This window comes from Stomoxys calcitrans, chromosome 2 (genome assembly GCF_963082655.1).
Source record: "Stomoxys calcitrans chromosome 2, idStoCalc2.1, whole genome shotgun sequence".
NCBI lineage: Eukaryota > Metazoa > Arthropoda > Insecta > Diptera > Muscidae > Stomoxys > Stomoxys calcitrans.
Genome location: NC_081553.1, coordinates 139,250,397 through 139,268,871, shown reverse-complemented (window position 1 = coordinate 139,268,871; position 18,475 = coordinate 139,250,397). Strand labels below are relative to the sequence as shown.

Genomic DNA, 18,475 nt, shown 5'->3' with positions numbered 1-18,475 from the left:
AGAAAACGAGGATAGACGGGCTCCCCTAATATTGACGACTCCTGTAAACGAATTAAGGACCATGATTTTCTAATTTGCACCTTGAATATCCGAATACAAAGCAGGTGAAGTATATGCATTGGCGCATGTATTGGGAAAGTGCAATGACGACTTCACTGCATTACAGCAAGTGCGAGAGGGTGGCGTGATGTACTATAGCTGCCATGATACAATACATGAATTTGGCTGTGGATTTGTGGTTTGTCGTAGACTGAAACACCTTGTCCCCAGATTAAATTCGGCGAATGAGAGACTACCCACTATTGGCGTAGCTAGGGGAGTACTGAGGGGGGCTATGTAACCATTTTACTATCCGCAACCTCTGGACGCGCCCTGTAGCTCGCGGCTAAGCTTCTCGTGATAACAATGAACACCACACAGATCGGAGCTCAAAATCCCAGCCTGTTTGGTGCTTATTACACCGGGTAGACGATCGTTTAGAATCGGACTTTGGCGGATTTTGACTTTGGAGGATTTTGCGATCGACTTGACGATTTGTGCCAAGAAGTCATTAAGAAGTATGTGGTGCCCAAGGCACTTAGCCCACAATTAAAGAACAAGGGATGCGGGAACTTTTATGGGATAATTTTAATTTTTTTATACATAGGTTAGGTGGAAAAGAAGGTGCAGATATTAATCTGGCCCATGCCACTACAGACATACACCTAAGCCAGTAATCAACTTATTGCGCGCTCTAAATAATAAAAAATGTAACCTCGAAAAAGAAAATCTATGTTAGGAATTCCGTGCTACTAACAATATCCTTAATTGTTTTTAATACCACTCCCCTAAGTTGGTTCATGTCTGGTATTGTGTCTCCTCCTTAGTGCCGGTATCTGTTAGATGACAAAGCCGGGCAATGACAAACGGAACCGTCATCCCAGCCCGGTACCCAAACGATGCGGATCTCGCCATCCTCAGAGAAGGCGTCAATCTCCTTCTTACACTGCAAGACTGTTCGTGACCTTACCGTCCTGGTTGTTATTGCCCTTATGGCAATTTACACCACCTCACGCATTCCGTGATCTACCGGATCACCGTCTGTAGGACCGTATTATGGTCAGGCAGTCCAAAACAGATCTCAGCTCCTGGGTTCTCAATGTAGACCCCAGGCCCACTCTGTTCTCTAGCTTTGATCCATACGTGCAACATGATCTTCCAGATGGCAATAGTAGGGTTCCGTCAATCCAAGAGTGTGCCACTGGCAGCAGTGACTCGCACTTGATCTCAAGGTTCATCTCAGGTATCCGATCGGAAACCTCTTCCCTTTTAGAAAATAAATATAAGAATTATTTCACTCTTATAAGAAATTTTTTTTGGTTGGGTCGTATCTCCAGGCATATATTTTAACGCTGCACCGGCCCTGAAGGAGGACTTTCATGTCAAAGTAGGAATGGAGAATATATTTGATCTACATATTAATGCCCTGTTGTTCCCACACTTGTTTGTTTTGGATAAACTGATTACAGTTTTGCTTTAAATATTCACAACCTTATAGTAGATGGATCGCTTAAAAAAATTTTGCAAAAAATACATATAAACTATTTTGTGGTACTAAATTTGTCCCACTTACAATTCAAATGGTTGAAAACTGCCCATGCAATATGGTATCCGGTGGTTGAAGACTCTTCAGGGAGTTTTTTATTGTTATTCACAGCATTTCCATTCAATATTTCTCCAACGGATGAAAGAGTTGAATTTAGTTCTTGACTAACATCATGGAGAGCAGAGCTTTTCCTTTTTGCACCGTTGTTAGTTTTTGTTAAATTTTGGTAATCATCATTGGCACAGGCCTTTACAATTTTCGAATCGTACAAATTCACATCCTTTTCGACAATTTCTTGTGCCAAGCATTTCGAACATTTGCCATCGTCATTTCGTCTTGGTGGCATTGGTCCGCCAGCGATTGAGCATGTTATACATTTACAATATCTAGTGCATATACAAAAAAAAATATATATGTCATAATATAAGTAATATGGAACATAAGTATATAATACAATAACAACACAAACTTACTCTGCGTGGTATTCTAATGAAACATTGCATTTCTTACATCTATCATCCACCACTAAAGTATTTGGCGGCTGATAAAATCCATCGGGCCATTTCATTTTTGTATAGGACATAATATTCTTCCATGCTAAACGTCGATTTTTGAGAGAACGGAAATCATAAAAATCATTGTCGTCAACGCTGTCCTGCAGCGAAAAGGCAATGGCATCCTGTACCACAGTATCAAATATGCGATACACATCTATTAGGGATTTGCGCCTCTTGCGTTCCACCTCCGACAAATTAAATTTATTCAATTCGATCCAAACATCTGTCCACCTTTTTTCGACAGAATTCATAGTATCATCGAATTGTATATAACGCTTTATAAGATCTGTGTGATGTGATGTAAGTTCTTCCTCTTTAAGCTGTTGGTAACAAGCATAACACTATTAACTCATTATCCATTTGATTGGAAACTATTTGCCACTTACTGTAATTATACATGCTAGCATTGTATCGGCCAAATGCAAATGCACATGTTGTTGGTACAGCCGTTGACATAAATGCTTCCACGTCAACGAGAATTTTCGCAAAAAGTCATTTTCGAAAGCAAAAAGGTATGATGCAACTTGCTCCGATATGCGAATTAAATCGTCATACCCATTAAGTATATCTATAAAATAAACGCAAACATAGAATTTATTGTATTTACAGCGATGGAAGTGTTCATGTCTTTCTTAATCGATGAGAACCTAACCAGCGAAACGTAAATGCTACACAAGAAATACAAAATGGATTTCTTCAAATGTTGATTGTTTCGAATTATTCCTTGCTTGTCTTTTCAAATGGGTACATGTTTCTATTACTTTGTTTGTTATTTCTACAGGTGTGCTCAGATCGCTGGGTAAATGCTCTACTCAATCGAAATCGAAACATCGAAGGATGTTCCTTCAACAAGACCTAATAGATAAGCTTATGAAGTGCAATTAATATATTTACAGTTAATCATTTCTTCAGCTGGTATTTTACTTTGGTCAGGCTCAACGATTTCCAAAAATCCTTCTGCGTACGCTTTAACAATACACTCTATATGAAAAGCCAATATTTGCAATAGCAGCAACGGATTGTTTAGCATCAAACTGCAAAATTCAAATATAAATATTATGAAGTGCTAGAGGACAAAACAGCAGCTGGCGATTACATAGAACTGAAGAGAACAAAAATCATGTTATCCGATAAATATTCATCGTATATAAAATCCAAATGCTCTCCCTTCTTGTGATAGATGACTCCGCAAGTAATCCAATAAATTTCCTTATTGCTATCGAGCAATTTTTCAAATTTATTATAAGCGGTGATGTTCCTGAAATAAAAATCAAGAAGATTAACAACGACATGTGGCACATATCTTTTATGTTGATAATACTTTAACATCGGTCCATAGGCTTTAATAAGAACATCTAAGAGCATCACCACCATATGTGCGGCCTTAAATTGTTCCACCATTATATGTATGACGAGTTCCCGATATTCCTCACAGTGTTTACATAGACAAAATGTAAAGAATTCATCATCCGTGTGCGTAACGATGATATTGGAAACATCCTTAAAAGATGTAGATGTACAAATTATTTATTTATTTATTGAAAATATATTTTCTTAATACAATACAGCACTATCAGGTCTGTGGGGGCCGAGATCGTTTGCGAGAAAATGTTATAAATAATTCAAATTTACATGTACATAACATACTAGGTTAATAGGAAAAAATATACAATAAAATCGAAAACAACAAGTAAGAGCGTGTTAAGTTCGGCCGGGCCGAATCTTATGTACCCTTCACCATGGATCGCATTGTAATTGTAATTTATTTATTTACTCCCGCACAACAAGAATATAAAATTCTTATAATTAAAGTGCGGGTAATATCTCCAACAATTGTGCATAGTAAACACTTAAAACTAAGAATCTATAGCTATACAATACATCACAGATTTTGAATGAATACCTTACTAACGGAAAAAACTAACATTTCTGGCTTTGTAGATTTGAATTCAAAAGAAAAAAAAAAAAACAAAAGTGAATTTATCAATTAAAGAGGAATTAATAGACTTAGTTGATCCGAAAAAAAAAGAAATTAAGGTAAGTATAAAAGAATAAAAATAAATATATGAGTCTTAACATTCATCAACTTAATGCAGTAAAATGTTTCCAAAGTCTGGTTTCAAATGTTGCCGAGTTACTGAGTAATTGCAGATCGTTAGGAAGTGAATTCCAGAGACGTACAGCGAATATGAACATATGCCATTCAGAAACAAGCCTCCGTTACATTTTGGGAATGATATGTTTACCTCTAGTAGATCTGGCGAAATCAATAAATCCATACAGATATTGTGTTGCCTGCGTGTAGATCAGTTTATGCAGGAAAGTAAGCGATCTTAGGAACAACAAGTGCTGTAAGGAGACGCCATATAGAGATAAAGAGTATTCAGAGATGGAATCGCGCCGTCTCAAGCCAAATACATAACGAGTAACGCTATTAAAAAAGGTGTTTAGCTTACGTCTACTTACCGAGTCGCAATTAGCAAACAACTCACAGCCGTAGAGAATGCCAGGAACAAGATAAGTCTTTGCCAAGAGAGACCTAACCCGCAAGGGAGTAACCGACTGAGTGGCCCAGAGAGCACGCAATTTTGAATATCCCTGACCAACGACAGAGTCGATATGATTACTCCAAGTCAGAGTGCTGTTAATAACAACGCCCGAGTTCTTTGCATGAGGAACGATTTCCAATCTAGAGTCGTTAATGAATATACCGACATTACATGAAAAACGAGACAGCCTGTTTCTGATAACCACACACTTGGACTTTACAGGGTTGAGACACAGGCCACACATTGGCTTTCGCCCACGTGCTGACTCTTGACAGGTCATGATTAAGCAGACGTATGTTTTCAGCAATCTCATCCCTCGGACTGCCGATATATATTTGTACATCATCAGCGTACATATGTACCTCACAATAAGACAATTGACCCGACATGTCGTTACTGTACAATGAAAAAAAAAGAGGACCCAGAATTGATCCCTGAGGAACACCGTTCAAAACAAGCAGAGGTGCCGATAGAGAAGACTTATAACTGACGGACTGAGTGCGGTGTGACAGGTACGACAAAATAAGACGAACGGACGTAGAAGAAAAATTGTAAAGATATCTCATCTTATCACATAACAAGGAATAATCCAGTGTCGAATGACTTAGAATGGTCAAGAAGAACAAGGAAATTTATCTTGTCATTCTCCAAATTGACCCTGATCCTCTCGGTGACCTCTGCCAAGGCAGTTACGCAGCTGTGGTTAGGTCGAAACCCGGACTGTCTCACATATAACAAAGAGTTCTCGTTGACAAAAGACGACATTTGCGACTAACAAAGAATCGCAATTGGTCTATATTCCTTGGAATTTTTAGGCAGTGGGATGACTTTGGCATGTTTCCAAGCTAATGGAAAGTAACTCGTGGTCAAAATCCTATTGAAAACATAGGTTACATGAGGAATAATAAGGGGGATCAAGAGTCTTACAAATCTAGGATCAATGCCATCAGATCCGACAGCGTTAGACTTTACAGTCGCGACGCACTCAAGGACATCGGTGGAACCAATACAGCTGAAACCAAAACCAGAGTCGTCATCGAGAGAGGGGGAGATATTGGAGCCATAGAAATTGGGATCAACTGATATCTGTGGGACATTAACAAAGGCATCGTTAAGCCCATTGATGTCCAAGTTTGTTGAACATCTATTAGTATCTTTCCCAATTCCTATGTCTCGAATAACCATCCACGTTCTCTTGGAGCCTATTGCAGAAGTAAAGCGTCTGTAATAGTAGTCTTTCTTCGCTATCTTAATCAACTTATTGAAATGGTCTCTTGCTGGATAAGAATTGCCATGCTATTGGAGAAAGATTGGGACCATACTTGGTTTAGCTGTTGGAGACCAAAGTGGCATTGTATAAAATTTCAGCCAAATCGGATAATAAATGCGCCCTCTGGAGGCTCAAGAAGTAACGCAGAGGTAAGCATGTCCGCCTATGACGCTGAACGCCTGGATTCGAAACTTGGCAAAAACATTTTTCTGATGTTTTCGCTCCTGATGCTGGCGACAATTGTGAGGTACTTGTCATGTAGACTTCTCTTCCTTAATGGAATGTTCATTGGCAAGTTTGCAATATGCATATCAGATAATGAACCGATTTTAACCATACGTGGAAGAGTTGTTGGAAGTTATAACAAAATATGTACTTCACGCAAATATCTCTGAGCACCACACAGTGCGGAACATTGAGGTCCGATCTGTGTGGCGTTCATTGCTGTCACGAGAAGCTTAGAAGCCACAGATTGCGTATAGTGGAATGCTCCATATGGAGTAGTTGCAACGGCAGTCGCGGACAATCAGCGATATCGAGCGGAGAGTCTCAGTGGGAGGTCGGAGGAGGACAAGGCGTGTTAATGGCGCCTTTAAGCAATCAATGTCCATCTTGTTCCTGTGGCGATCGTTGCTATGGACCGGAACGAGCTTGCTCACCTACAGCAGCTTGGCAAGAATCGCCACCTCTACATGAAAATGTGGCTAAAACAACAACAACAAGAGGTTGTTATTGATATGCATACTTCGACGGTTGTTGGGGAGTCGAAAATCCGAATGAAAGGAACTGGCACGCCACAAACAGTGCATGCTGCAATATGCTTACATTCAAAACTAACTCTTTTAGCAATCGACGATTGTTAGAGTTGCAGTTTGGCAAGTGTGTGTGTATGTTTTTTTTTTTGTAATAGTTGAATGTCTTCTTTTGGCAGAAATATATGAAGTGGAGTTTATTTTCTTTCTTACTGCGCTACAAAAGGAAAATACTCTTAGGAGCACAGCTTCAGCCTAGAAGACATACCTTTTTGACAGATCCTACCGATGAGTTTGGTGATTAGTCAGTCAAATGCTATTACAGCAGCAAACACATTTCATTCATTTATTCTCTATTATTCAAACATCGCCCACCCGGGCTTTACATTGATAAATTTAAAAAATTTTCAAGTTTTCAAAATACGAAAATCAATATTAAAATCTAATATAATACTATCACTAAAATAAATAACTAACAAATTGAATGTAAAACAAAAATGTGTTTTTTTTTTTTTAAATTAGTAACATAGTCTAACACACAATTATCCGTTCAAACACCAAGAAAAAGCAACAAAGGCGAGATATCATCAGTGATGAAAACAAATTCAATTGAGTGTTGACATACTGAGATGTTTTTAAGACTATTAGGAAGAGTATTCCATAGCATTGGCAAGCGTGCATTGGCAACAAATGATCTTGCAAATACAACATGATTGAAACTTTCAATAAGAATTTGAGAATTCCGGGGTGAATGCAAGAATTGAAAGTAAGGAAGAAGGTAACTGGGTTCACCGTACTTATGGATATTGCAGAAAAAGCAGAGGCATCTAATATTGAGAAAGTGCTCAAAAGAACATCCAAGTAATTCTTTCGCAAAGTATTCGTAGTCTCGTCTACAACGACGACCATAAATAAACGAGACGTAGTATGCTATGGAAACACTTTTGAAGCTAAATCAGATTAGTCCTACTGGATCCGGAATGTACCTCAGCACCATACAATATATTCGGCATCAGCAACCAATGAGCCAGCATATATTTTATTTGTGTGGGTAAAATAAAATTCAAATTGTAGAGCTTTTTAAATATAAACTTTAATTTGGAGCAAATATGTGCAACGTGCAAGGAAAATACAATAGCAGAATTAATTACAAAACCCAGGTCATAGTATCATTCGATGTGACAACATGGTTTTGAACAATAATATTCTGAAGAGAGTATTGACGACATCAGCTATTGAATACCAAGCATTTTGTTTTACCAATGTTAATTGTTAAGTTATTGAGCCGAGACCATTGACATTTTCTGCTTAACCTTAAAAATAAGATTCTATGTTTTTGACTCCTGTAAATCGCTACGCGACGATGATGTATCAACGGTTGAACTGCAAGCTGTGTCTGATAGACTACCTCCTTGGCTTAGGAAGACTCTGCTTATATCAGCATGTCGTGATGGAGAGACACAAAGGTAATTTTATGTTCAATAGCAGAAAACCTTACAACACGAATGCGAGCGATTTTCGTCCTATTAGTCTGTCATTCTTTACGCTCCAGAGAGGTTAATAGAAACATATCTTAGGGCAAGGATCCCTGGAGATAGCCTGACTCGGCAAAAACATGCATATTAGGTTGGGTTGATTTATATAGATGAAAAAAAAAATTTTAAAGAGTTGAATGACTGTGTCCTAATTAATGGCCAAGCTTACAAGCCCGACATAAGTGGGCTACTATCTGGCCATAATCGACTGGTTCTAGGAGACTTTAATGTGCATCACATTTCTTGTCGTTCTCCACTAGGTAACGACCAGCGGTCATAGCTTTGGCAAAGCAGATTGAAGTCACCTCGTTTTGCATGGTGAATGAGGATGCACCCACTAGGATTACGAGGAGGTGTAACAGCTCGTCAGACATTGCATGATCTCTTGAGTGACGTATCCCAGCAAGCCGTAATTTCTTTGGGATCAGAGCACGTCCCACCCGACTTCATAACCTCTGAGCGTCGGACGTTTATCAATCAGAAGAAGGCCGATAGGGCTGGCTTCAGAGAGTACACCAATAGCCGCTTCAGTGAACTAAAATCCCCTCGGATGTTCTAATTGCCGAGAGGAAATTCTGAACCATTTACGCACCAGGCGTTCACTTTATACCACCCGGTCGAATACCCCAAGTGCGGCCCAATTTCCCGGAGCAGGCAGTGGTACTCGCAGACGAGCGTGATGGGATTAATTGTACGGACCCCACTAACGCGAGAATCAGCGAGTTAGATCTGGAAATAAACAGGGTAGTTAAAGAACATAAGCAGAATTTGTGGCTGGAACACTTGAAGCAATGTAACTAAGTACCGATTTAGGCAAGTTGTGGTCTACTGTTAAGATACTCTCGAATACCGGTAGACGGGACGACAGTCCCTTTTGTCGACGTAATCGTGACTGGTCCGAAGAGGTGCGTCAGATTGTTGAATCGTCAATTTATTTTGCATCCCAGATAGGGCTAGGATCCATTCGTTAAAACTTTTTATCGCCCAAAGGATCGCCCTTTAAGTCGCCAGGCGACTTAAAGTATTCGAAACTTTTTATCGCCCAAAGGATTGTAGGCTCAGACGCAATTTACCTGAATAACCTCCGTCGAATGCATATCAGTACCTACTTCTTATGTAATTATGAATTACTTTATCAGTGCCTAGTCCATAAGAAGTAGGCACTGATATGCATTCGACGGAGGTTATTCAGGTAAATTGTGTCTGAGCCTACAATCCTTTGGGCGATAAGAAGTTTCGACTCCTTTAGGTCGCCTGGCCCTGATGGTGTATTACCGGTTGAATTTAAAGCTGTGTCCGATAGACTGACAGCTTGTCTTAGGTAGATATACCCTCTTGTATATACCTGTGAAATAAAGGAACCTAAAGTCATATTTATCCCAAAAGAAGGAAAACCTTACCAAACGATGGCAAACGGGTTTCGTCCTATTAATCTGTCAACCTTTATGCAGAAGATTCTAGAGAGGTTTATAGGTTATCCGTGGTCTCCGAGCCGAAGAGTAGCTACAATCACTATTTACCGTGGGTTAAGTTACGAAGGCGTTGGGCCCCGACGGAATCTCTACATTCATTTTCTGCTTAACCTTAAAAATAAGATTCTATGTTTTTGACTCCTGTAAATCGCTACGCGACGATGATGTATCAACGGTTGAACTGCAAGCTGTGTCTGATAGACTACCTCCTTGGCTTAGGAAGACTCTGCTTATATCAGCATGTCGTGATGGAGAGACACAAAGGTAATTTTATGTTCAATAGCAGAAAACCTTACAACACGAATGCGAGCGATTTTCGTCCTATTAGTCTGTCATTCTTTACGCTCCAGAGAGGTTAATAGAAACATATCTTAGGGCAAGGATCCCTGGAGATAGCCTGACTCGGCAAAAACATGCATATTAGGTTGGGTTGATTTATATAGATGAAAAAAAAAATTTAAAGAGTTGGATGACTGTGTCCTAATTAATGGCCAAGCTTACAAGCCCGACATAAGTGGGCTACTATCTGGCCATAATCGACTGGTTCTAGGAGACTTTAATGTGCATCACATTTCTTGTCGTTACATTGCATGATCTCTTGAGTGACGTATCCCAGCAAGCCGTAATTTCTTTGGGATCAGAGCACGTCCCACCCGACTTCATAACCTCTGAGCGTCGGACGTTTATCAATCAGAAGAAGGCCGATAGGGCTGGCTTCAGAGAGTACACCAATAGCCGCTTCAGTGAACTAAAATCCCCTCGGATGTTCTAATTGCCGAGAGGAAATTCTGAACCATTTACGCACCAGGCGTTCACTTTATACCACCCGGTCGAATACCCTAAGTGCGGCCCAATTTCCCGGAGCAGGCAGTGGTACTCGCAGACGAGCGTGATGGGATTAATTGTACGGACCCCACTAACGCGAGAATCAGCGAGTTAGATCTGGAAATAAACAGGGTAGTTAAAGAACATAAGCAGAATTTGTGGCTGGAACACTTGAAGCAATGTAACTAAGTACCGATTTAGGCAAGTTGTGGTCTACTGTTAAGATACTCTCGAATACCGGTAGACGGGACGACAGTCGACGTAATCGTGACTGGTCCGAAGAGGTGCGCCAGATTGTTGAATCGTCAATTTATTTTGCATCCCAGATAGGGCTAGGATCCATTCGTTAAAACTTTTTATCGCCCAAATGTTCGCCCTTTAAGTCGCCAGGCGACTTAAAGTATTCGAAACTTTTTATCGCCCAAAGGATTGTAGGCTCAGACGCAATTTACCTGAATAACCTCCGTCGAATGCATATCAGTACCTACTTCTTATGTAATTATGAATTACTTTATCAGTGCCTAGTCCATAAGAAGTAGGCACTGATATGCATTCGACGGAGGTTATTCAGGTAAATTGTGTCTGAGCCTACAATCCTTTGGGCGATAAGAAGTTTCGACTCCTTTAAGTCGCCTGGCCCTGATGGTGTATTACCGGTTGAATTTAAAGCTGTGTCCGATAGACTGACAGCTTGTCTTAGGTAGATATACCCTCTTGTATATACCTGTGAAATAAAGGAACCTAAAGTCATATTTATCCCAAAAGAAGGAAAACCTTACCAAACGATGGCAAACGGGTTTCGTCCTATTAGTCTGTCAACCTTTATGCAGAAGATTCTAGAGAGGTTTATAGGTTATCCGTGGTCTCCGAGCCGAAGAGTAGCTACAATCACTATTTACCGTGGGTTAAGTTACGAAGGCGTTGCGCCCCGACGGAATCTCTACACGGATGCTGAAGGATCTGGATCTACCAAGAGTTGAGTACCTTAATACTGTCCCCAAAGTTCTTTGAACACTCTTATAGTTCTAGATGTCTGGAAAATGGGCAGTGTGATCCCGCTACTGAAGCCTGGGGGAGTCGTACAGACCGATCTCCCTTCTCTCACCATTAGCAAAGCCGCTTGAGGTATTACTCCTCCCGACCCTTGTTGGAGAATTTCCATTCGCCGAGCAATAGCATGAATTTCGAAAGCTGTATAGCACAACAACTGCTTTGCATACCATCACCGCACAAATTTGCGGTGGTTTCAATCAGCCCAGACCATGTAATAGGACGGTCTTCGTGGCACTGGACCTATCGAAAGCATTCGACACGGTCGGCCATGCCAAACAATTTGAGGACATCGCCAACACGTCCCTCCAGCCAGGCCTGAAACGATGAGTCGCGAATTATTTCTGTGGTCACCAGTCATTTGCGGAATTTAGGGATAAAAAGTCGAAGCACCGTAGAGTGAAACATGGAGTTCCCCAAGTCGGGGTGATATCTCCGGCACTCATCTATAATTGTTGTGGTTGTAGCAGTGTTGTAAACCGAGGAGGCAGCCCTTGCCGATGAAGGATTCCATCGGTCCAATTCGGTACGTACAACCGGCTGACATGGGATTGCCTCTGTAGTAGTTTGCCATTATATTGGGTTGCCCAAAAAGTAATTGCGGATTTTTTAAAAGAAAGTAAATGCATTTTTAATAAAACTTAGAATGAACTTTAATCAAATATACTTTTTTTACACTTTTTTTCTAAAGCAAGCTAAAAGTAAAAGCTGATAACTGACAGAAGAAAGAATGCAATTACAGAGTCACAAGCTGTGAAAAAATTTGTCAACGTCGACTATATGAAAAATCCGCAATTACTTTTTGGGCAACCCAATACAATCTCTGATATATACAGAGTTAAATTTTACCAAAACTAATTTGCCCTTCCCCATATAGCAGCAGTGGTTGATGTCGGAAGCGCTCAATTGCATTTGGCAAATGGAGGCAATTTTTTTATTGGCTTTCTGAGGCCACTTGTAGCAATACCCGAACGATTAAGTCTTCTGCGTAGAAAATGATTTTGTTGCTGTACATAGATTCAAATCGAGCGACAACTGCGTGAGTGTTCTTAACATCATGCAGCTACGATATGTCAGGTAATACGAGTAGATGTTACATAGACTTCTATACGGGCCGACCACTCTAGTATGTATCAAGCAGAAATCTTTGCAATTAAAGAAGTGGTGGAACGGTTTATATATAATGTCATAACGACGATTGGCATAAACATTTTCTAAGACAGCCAAGCAACAATTTAGTCTCTAGTGAACATATTTCTGAATTAAAAAAACCCCCACGACTGTCGCAGATATCTCAACAAGATGGATGAAAAAATTCACCTGTTCTCGATGCCGGGCAACAGAGATGTACCAGGGAATTGTAGAGCAGACGAGCTTGCGGGACTAGGAACCATCTAAGACATTTCAGGAGAAATGAAACCTGTGGGTACGCCTCTAGCTACATGTAAGCTAAGCCTTTAGGATCTGGCCCGAAGGGCAACGAATGACAAAGGGTCACACAGTGCGGGCTGTGAAGAGGCCTACCGCTTTGCTATCGCTCTTTAGAACAGACGTTTCAATCATTGTGCCCGTCATGGCAGGTCACTGTCTGATCGGTAAACATGCTGACAGACTGAAGGTTGCAAGTAACGATTTCTGCGGAAACTGTGAGGACGTCGAGGGTTTTCATTTCTTTAAGAGCTCGTCTAATTTAGCGGATGTGAACATTCGCACGTGGTTGGACCTTTTAAAGCGATATGGATCGTTCCACGGTAGGACCTATAAGGCATCTACATTCTCCTCTTTCTACGGTATCACAATAAACGAAAACGTCAAAATGAGTCTAAGTCTAATCAAACTTTTCCCTATACACAAAAAAATAATATAAAGCATATTGTCAGGGAGACTCAAAATAAAAAAATTAATAAAACTTAGTCAAATCTGCGACGAACGACTTGGTCATGTAACACTGTGATACAGCGAAATAGTTGGTAAGACGGCGAAAATCCTATGGGGTGATCCGGATCATGAGAGGATGAGGTTATTACTGACGGAAAGTAAGAAGAACGTCAGCATAGCTTTTGGAATCATAACGGGACGCATAGGACCACGAGCTCACTTATGCAAAATCGGTGCGGCAAATGATAGCATGTAGTGAAGATGGTGAGGCGTTGGAGCATTTTCTATGTCAATGCCCGGCTTTCGCGGCTAAATGACACCGGTACTAGGTGGGGACACAATACCAGACATGAACCAACTTAGGGACGTGGCATGGAAAACAATTAAGGATTTTGCAAGTAGCACCGAATTCCTAACTTAGAATTTCTTTTTCGAGTTTACATTTTTTAGCATTTAGAGTACACAACTAGCCGATAACTGGCTTAGGCGTATGTCCATAGTGGCATGAGGCGAATTAATTTCCGCACCCTCTTTTCAACCTAACCTATCCTAGTTAAATCTATCTATCAATCAATCAGAGGTTAGCATGTCCACCTTTGACGCAAATTCCCGCGAGAACATCAAAAAAGATTATCAGCATAAGGTTGATGTTGTTGTTGTACCACATTTTCATGTGGAGGTGGCTATCCTCCTGAAGCTTCTGTAAGTGAGCAAACTCGTTTCGATCTAAAGGACCAACCGCCCCGGGAACAGGGTGCCTATTGGTTATTTAAAGGCGCCAATGACTCGCCTTGTCATATCAAGCATCATAGGCACTCAGTATTTGTGCTGTCCGGCCTCTCACTGAGACTCCGTTCGATACCGCGGATTGTCCGCGACTGCCATTGCAGCTACTCCGTATGGAGCATTCCACTATCCGCAACCTGTGGACGCACCCGGTAGCTCGCAGCTCAGCTTTCTTAGCAGCAATGAACACCACACAGATTGGACTTCAATGTTCCAGCCTGTATGGTGCTCACAACTATCCTGTGGCGGGTTATCCCCACCCAGTGGTGACGACACTTGTAATTAAACGCCTCTTCTAAATGGTGTCGCTCTGCTACAACCCTCAGCAATAAAAAGGAGGTCCCTTTCCATTGTCCCTTTCTGTATTATTAAACATGGGCTGTCCATGTTTAATAATACAGAACTGATTATATAGACGCCTAATTTATGCACATATATGAAATGCTCAAACGAGCATCAGAGAAATTCTATGACAAAAAGCTGGTATTCACCGCGGCAACGATTGATCTGATACTTTGCACATAGAAATTCGCTCTTGAAATTTCTAATAAACCATATAATGTATGTGGAAATACAAGAGAATACACTAAAAAAAACTTTGTATATGCACAAGTGGAATGCAATTCATAAATATCTTTCTTAATAGTACTTCATAAATGATAAAATAGATATTAAAAGTTTTCTGGGCCTGTTCGAGATCGGGTGTAATTAATAAAAAACTTCAAGTGTTAAATTGAAACTTTGTCATTTACATACTTTTAGCGGTTAGGCATCGATATAGCCGAGGGGCTAGGAAACCAACAAGTCAGAATTAATTGTAAATTTAGATTTCGCTTTTTTTTCGTTAAGCTGTGGAAAAAATTTGATCGAATTGCAGCGTTATAGGGCTTGCAGGAGTTGCGAAACATTCATGTTTGCTGACGACATCTTTTTACTTTATAATGGCAGTTCTAAAGGGTGATTTTTTTGAGGTTAGGATTTTCATGCATTAGTATTTGACAGATCACGTGGGATTTCAGACATGGTGTCAAAGAGAAAGATGCTCAGTATGCTTTGACATTTCATCATGAATAGACTTACTAACGAGCAACGCTTGCAAATCATTGAATTTTATTACCAAAATCAGTGTTCGGTTCGAAATGTGTGCAACGGATCCTCTCATGACCATCAACATACGTGTTTATTATGCTCTGAATCGGTCTATAGCCCGATACAGCTCCCAAATAAATCGATCTTTCTATTTTACTTATTGAGCCCCCAAAAGGCGCAATTCTTATTCGCATTGGCTGGCTGACATTTTGCACAGGTCTCCAACATATAATTTAATTGTGACCCAAACCGGACAATATCTTGATATCGCTCTAACAGCAGAGCAAATTTTTTTTCTTATATCCTTTTTTTGCCTAAGAAGCGATGCCGGGAAAAGAAGTCGACTAATGCGATTCATGGTGGAGGGTATATAAGATTCGGCCCGGCCGAACTTTGCACGCTTTTACTTGTTTGGTTCTGATCTGGTGCTTATATATATTGAGTTTTTGTGCACTGGGACCACCATTATTCTAACTCTCAATTTTTTCGGCTTCTTTTTCTTTGAAATTTTGTGCCTGGGGAGCCAAAGGCTACAGTTAACTTTATGTTATGTTTTTTATATGAGATTTAGATTTAACTAGACCTTAAGGATTACTCAAGTTGTGTTATCAATGTAATATTTTTATAGACCTTATAGACAGGCGTCTTTTTACAAAGAAAGGTTAATAAAATTAAATGAAATCAAAGGAACTTCTTCGCCCCTTCAGTTGAGGCGCAATAATTAACCATTGGTTGGATGGATTAAGCATGAATGGGCTTTTTAAACTTACCATGTACGGATTGAGTCGGCAATTTCTCTTGTCTTCTAGACTCATTGAGGAAAATTCTAGTATACGACGTTTGTCAATATCCACACTAACAATGTTGTCCTCACGTCGACTGAGCTCAGATAGTGACACTATCGATTTAATAATTAGCGCAACTTGTTGCTGCGGGGCCAAAGGATCGAACTCTTTGATAGAAAGTATTTTCGATAGAGCTGTGGGAGGATTCTCGTCGTCCATAACTGAAATACAATTGCTACCAAAAAGTTTCGAAAAACGCATTGAGCATTTTTCAGACAACAAAGGTGAGGTGCTTCCAGTACTACTACGCCGCCTCGTTGGAGAAAGGGCTTTAGCACCTTCACTAACATCAGGTATTCGTTTGTTATTGCAATTGTAGCTACATGTCCCTTCTCCGTCGCTGTGGTAATATACAGAATCTAGTGTGGATATTCGTATACGTCGTCCGCATTGCAACGACGATTGGTAGGGTCTTTGTTTACAACTTTTTTTTATAATCTTAGATGATTTTTCAAATGATGCTGATGTTGTGGTGCTTAAAGACAAATTTTCCCCGCCAACTTTCCTCGTTGCTTCCGCCTGATCTGTTGCATCTTTTTCATTTTTCATGCTTAGAGCTTGCTGGGCTTCTGTCAATAAAACGAAGGGATCGAAGTCTTTGTGATTGCCCAATGCCAAAGGACTTTTTAACTGAACACTAATTTTTTCCACGACTGCATCATCTTCCTCCGTCTCCGATGATGTGGAACTAAATTGTAATTCCGTTCTGGCTAACATTCGTTTCGTTTTCAACTTATCCATTAACTCTGGCCGAAGGCGCCTCAACAGCCTAACTTTACACATTTTGTTTTTTCTCGCGTCCATAGTAAGCTACTACGTATTACGATGGGGTCAATTGAATCTAATGAGTCCACTTGCGGTATGTCCCGACAACCGCCAAAAGTTACAATGGGATTTCGGGCTATATTGAATGCCTCACTATTGCCTTAAAAAATTTATAAACTTTCAGTATTTATTTTTCACTATTTTTTAATTCTTTATCATCCACACTTAATGCTTGACGGCCAAAAACAACTCTGAAATGCAATTTTTTTTCATATTTCTATTCTGTTTCGTTATTCTTCTTTGCTTAGCTTTTTCGGGCTAGTGAATTAACTTTCACCTACTTCCTGCCCGAATTCAAATATATTGAAAAGTAGTTTGATGAACAGCAAAACCCTTTTACAATTCGAACATATTTTATAACTGTATTCGTTAATAATAAAATAAATATCAGATTTTAGATTGATATTGTTGATGCCAGTTTAGGGACCCCAAAGCAAGGATGATAAATGAGGTTGGCAAAATAGAATTAGAAACAAGTTAAAAAAGTACCTTTTGTGCTCAAAATGTACCTTTCTTTTGTCAATACCTAGGCAAATATATACAAGGTAAAGTTATTAGCCCAACAACAACGAAATCAACTACACAACACTGTGGAGTTGGTGGCGCAAATTCCAAGATTTTTTTCATTTACAGGTAGTGGCGGTGGGCCAACAACAAAATGTTTAGTGTGCTATCTGTCAAAAACAGTGATTGGTGCAACTCTGATTTAGTGTGTACAAGTTTGCGCCATTTTTCGTTGTTTGCATGATATGATTATTAACTATAATACACACATACAATCAAAACTCGTTGACAATTAGTGAGTTTCGCGAGAAAAAATTGTACTCAGCTGTTTACGGTACACTACCTGGTAATTATGTACTGACTTCATTTACAGAGAAAATGCCTATTAAATTATTGCGAAATCCGACGGTCTCTTTTCTTTGTCAGAACACCGGATGCACTTTTAAGGTGAGGTCATGCGATCAGCTGAGTACAATTTCTTTAACATTTGTTTTGATTTTGCAGTATATTTATATGTCAAAGGCTTGATAAAAGTCGTGATTTTTTCTAAAATTGTTTTATAATGATAAAAGTACAAATATAAAACATAACTTGTAAAACATAGTTTGTTTCTAAAACCACTTTGACATTTCAATTTACGGTATTTGCCACTGAAGGTAGTTTCCAAGTTTCACTACTGGAAGGTTAGGTCACTTGCTCAAACATAAAGTGGATAGGGACCATGAATATAATTAAAGATGTCAAATTTGCCGATTGAAAATGTCATCAAATAGGAGAAAACGTAAGCAAAGAATGAATGTAAGAAGAGAATAAGTTGACATCCTCAATAGCAAGTACTGCCGAAAATTAAAAAAAAAATTGCATGTCGGTTGATCGCCTTGCTTAACCTTATTCAGTGAATCCTGAGTAGTTCCGTTGGGAGTAGATTTTTGCATGTCGCTACTATTTTGCTC

The 18,475-nt window shown here is 39.8% G+C and overlaps 1 protein-coding gene across 2 annotated transcripts in view; it reads right to left on the bottom strand.

Moving 5' to 3' along the window:
- LOC106091967 (uncharacterized) overlaps positions 1–17,436 on the bottom strand; it is a 59,342-nt gene extending 41,906 nt beyond the window's left edge. For both annotated transcript variants that reach the window (XM_013258692.2, XM_013258693.2), the window contains exons 1-7: positions 16,119–17,436; positions 3,464–3,642; positions 3,239–3,400; positions 3,037–3,176; positions 2,529–2,710; positions 2,059–2,462; positions 1,613–1,971 (exon numbers count right to left, since the gene is read on the bottom strand). In XM_013258692.2, coding sequence (XP_013114146.2) covers positions 1,613–1,971; positions 2,059–2,462; positions 2,529–2,710; positions 3,037–3,176; positions 3,239–3,400; positions 3,464–3,642; positions 16,119–16,997 — 2,305 coding nt within the window. In that variant the 5' untranslated portion in view covers positions 16,998–17,436. The remainder of the gene's footprint in view (positions 1–1,612; positions 1,972–2,058; positions 2,463–2,528; positions 2,711–3,036; positions 3,177–3,238; positions 3,401–3,463; positions 3,643–16,118) is intronic.
- Between the last annotated feature and the right edge of the window lie 1,039 nt (positions 17,437–18,475).